Consider the following 2,500-nt stretch of genomic DNA (forward strand, 5'->3'; position numbering starts at 1 on the left):
CTTCTTCACTTAAAATTTGGTTCAGCTCATGTCAGTTTGACTGATAAGTGTTTAGCAGTGCTACGTTCTCCTAAATTAGCATCTGTTAAACTAGAAGGTATTGATCAAGTGACCAATAATGGCATTATTACATTGGTTAAGAACTGCCCCAGTATCTGTGAATTAATGGTGCCACGCTGCAATTTGCTGACTGATGGCTGCTTTCAGACTGTGACTACACTCTTAAATGGAAGGCTGGTCAGTAAGTTTGTTCTCTCAAGTTCTTCATTTTTTTGACTGGACTGATGTGTAGGTAAAATTGGCAATTTAGTTAACAAACAGATAGGTTTGCTAGATAAAGCATAAAAGGCAAAATTTGTCTTTTATATTCTTTATGATTTATCTGAGGCTAAAAATTGTGATGTAACAATAAAAATGTTTTGTAACTATTCCACTGTCCTTGAAAAGTTGGTTGCAAATGAAAGAGAATTTTCAGCAACATTATGCAAGCTTTCCCCATAGACCATATTCATAAATGGTGACCAATATTCCAACTGGTTTTGATAATGAATAATAATCATCATTATACCAGTAGTTATTTTATTGGCTGCCTTTTATGAATAAATCTTAATGCCTTGGCCATGAACATTAAGGATATTAGCTTCCCTTTACAAAACCAAATGTTGTCTACTACAAAACCTACAATCTGGGTCAAAAGACTTTGGGACAGTTGTCAAATTTTGGGCGAGAAAAGTAGAGAATTTACTGTACATGCTTCCATCGTTATATTACCAACGCGTGTTCTTGATTCGCTGTTTTTTTTGGCACCCCCGTTCCCCACACACAATGTTGAAACATGCTAGCTATTGATGAACAGAACTTGATTTCGGAGACTGTGAAAAATCAACATTGTAATTGGGGGAGTGGGGAAAGCAGGAATTATCCCAACGGTTTTGACCAGGATTGTCTGAGAAAAGAATTTCTTGATAATTTGTCTCAAGGCCGGCTAGGTTCAACAATATATTGCACCGGTTTTAGGGGTAGTGTGAGGAAGGATTGTGAAAACAGTGGGTTGCATTACATTGAACAGTCAACAGTTCTTGGCCACTTTCTCGGCTATTTAAAGGAAGATGTACAAAGAACATAATAACTCTTTCTTTTCTAATCATACAAGCACTTTTAGGCTTTAAATGATCAACGGGTGTGTTTCTCACCCTAAAAACAGCAAAGGATCAAATTAGATGTTAGCTTATTTTACAATAGCCAAGAAATGTTGAAAAATGCATTAACTATAAGCGTCTTTTTGTTCAGAAACAAACACCAATTAAAGATCAGCAAAAGTTTGTATAACACAACAGGCCATACATGTACATTCTGGTAGCTACATCCAAAGCACAACCAGAAAATGTGTTTTTAGGAGTGATCATGAGAACTGTGAGTGAGAACTGTTGCCGTTGTCAACAACGGCTTGGGTCACGCACAGACAATTCGGTTTTGTATGACACATTATTATCAGGAAGATGACGTGCAGCAAATTTGGCAAAGCAAAATCTACAGAGACATAAATGTGGCTCTTTCCCTTGTACTACTTTTATTGTCTACGCGATTTGTTGTCTTTCAACTTGCGAGGAGTCGAGTTCTGCTTAGCAAAGTCAAATGATTCTGCAGCTCGAAAAGCCGCCACTAACTGTGCGGAGTCTGGGAACGAATTTCCTGAAAATATTCTTTGCTGATTTTAAGCTTCCATAAAACAGACTTTACTACGATAAAACAGTTTTTAATGCAAATTATGTTACAAATTGTTGGCTATTTTGAGGACAGATATAATACAGTTTCCAGTTTTGTTCAATGAAACTCAGTTTCAGACAATCTGGGTCAAAAGACTTTGGGACACTTTGGGCGAAAAGTAGAGAATTTACTGTACATGCTTCCATCGTTATATTACCAGCGCATGTTCTTGATTTGCTGCCTTTTCCGAGCCCCCCTTCCCCCCACACAATGTTGAAACATGCCAGCAATCGATGAACAGAGTAAAGTACACTAGATACGGACTGAGTAAAAAGTAGTACAACCATAGAAAATTAATGCAAGTCAGAGAACTACTACTTTATTCACTATAGCCCTCCTTCCCTTCAAAGTGCTTAAAAATGAAGGAAAAAAACAAGTAACTTATACTTTTGTTAAAGACCTGTCAAAGTTGAGAAGACAATAATATATTTTTTTGAAATAACATCTTCGTTAGTGTCAGAGAGATTAAAGGTGTACTCATCTTATCTGGGAGGTTTGGTATATATTGGACAGGGAGGGGTCAAATTTGCAAGTGTTGCCAAGGGTACATAATGAAAATGTACAGTACCGGCTGGTATTTTTCTCAAAGCCCACTATGTTGATATGATTGCTCCACTATTTTCTGAGATATTCTTGATTTTGTAATTATTGTAACCACCAAAAGTGTCATCACTTTACTTACCTATTTGAGTAATGTGAAAATTGAAATGTCTCTGTTACCCAATCAGACATT

At 36.7% G+C, this 2,500-nt stretch overlaps 1 protein-coding gene across 1 annotated transcript in view; it reads left to right on the forward strand.

Moving 5' to 3' along the window:
- LOC138043294 (uncharacterized) overlaps positions 1-2,500 on the forward strand; it is a 43,097-nt gene that overhangs the window by 3,260 nt on the left and 37,337 nt on the right. The window contains exon 2 of the mRNA XM_068889492.1: positions 1-237. This exon is cut by the window's left edge and continues 44 nt beyond it. Within this exon, the coding sequence (XP_068745593.1) occupies positions 1-237 (237 nt within the window). The remainder of the gene's footprint in view (positions 238-2,500) is intronic.

The sequence above is a fragment of the Montipora capricornis genome, chromosome 3, assembly GCF_036669925.1.
Source record: "Montipora capricornis isolate CH-2021 chromosome 3, ASM3666992v2, whole genome shotgun sequence".
NCBI classification, from domain to species: Eukaryota; Metazoa; Cnidaria; class Anthozoa; order Scleractinia; family Acroporidae; genus Montipora; species Montipora capricornis.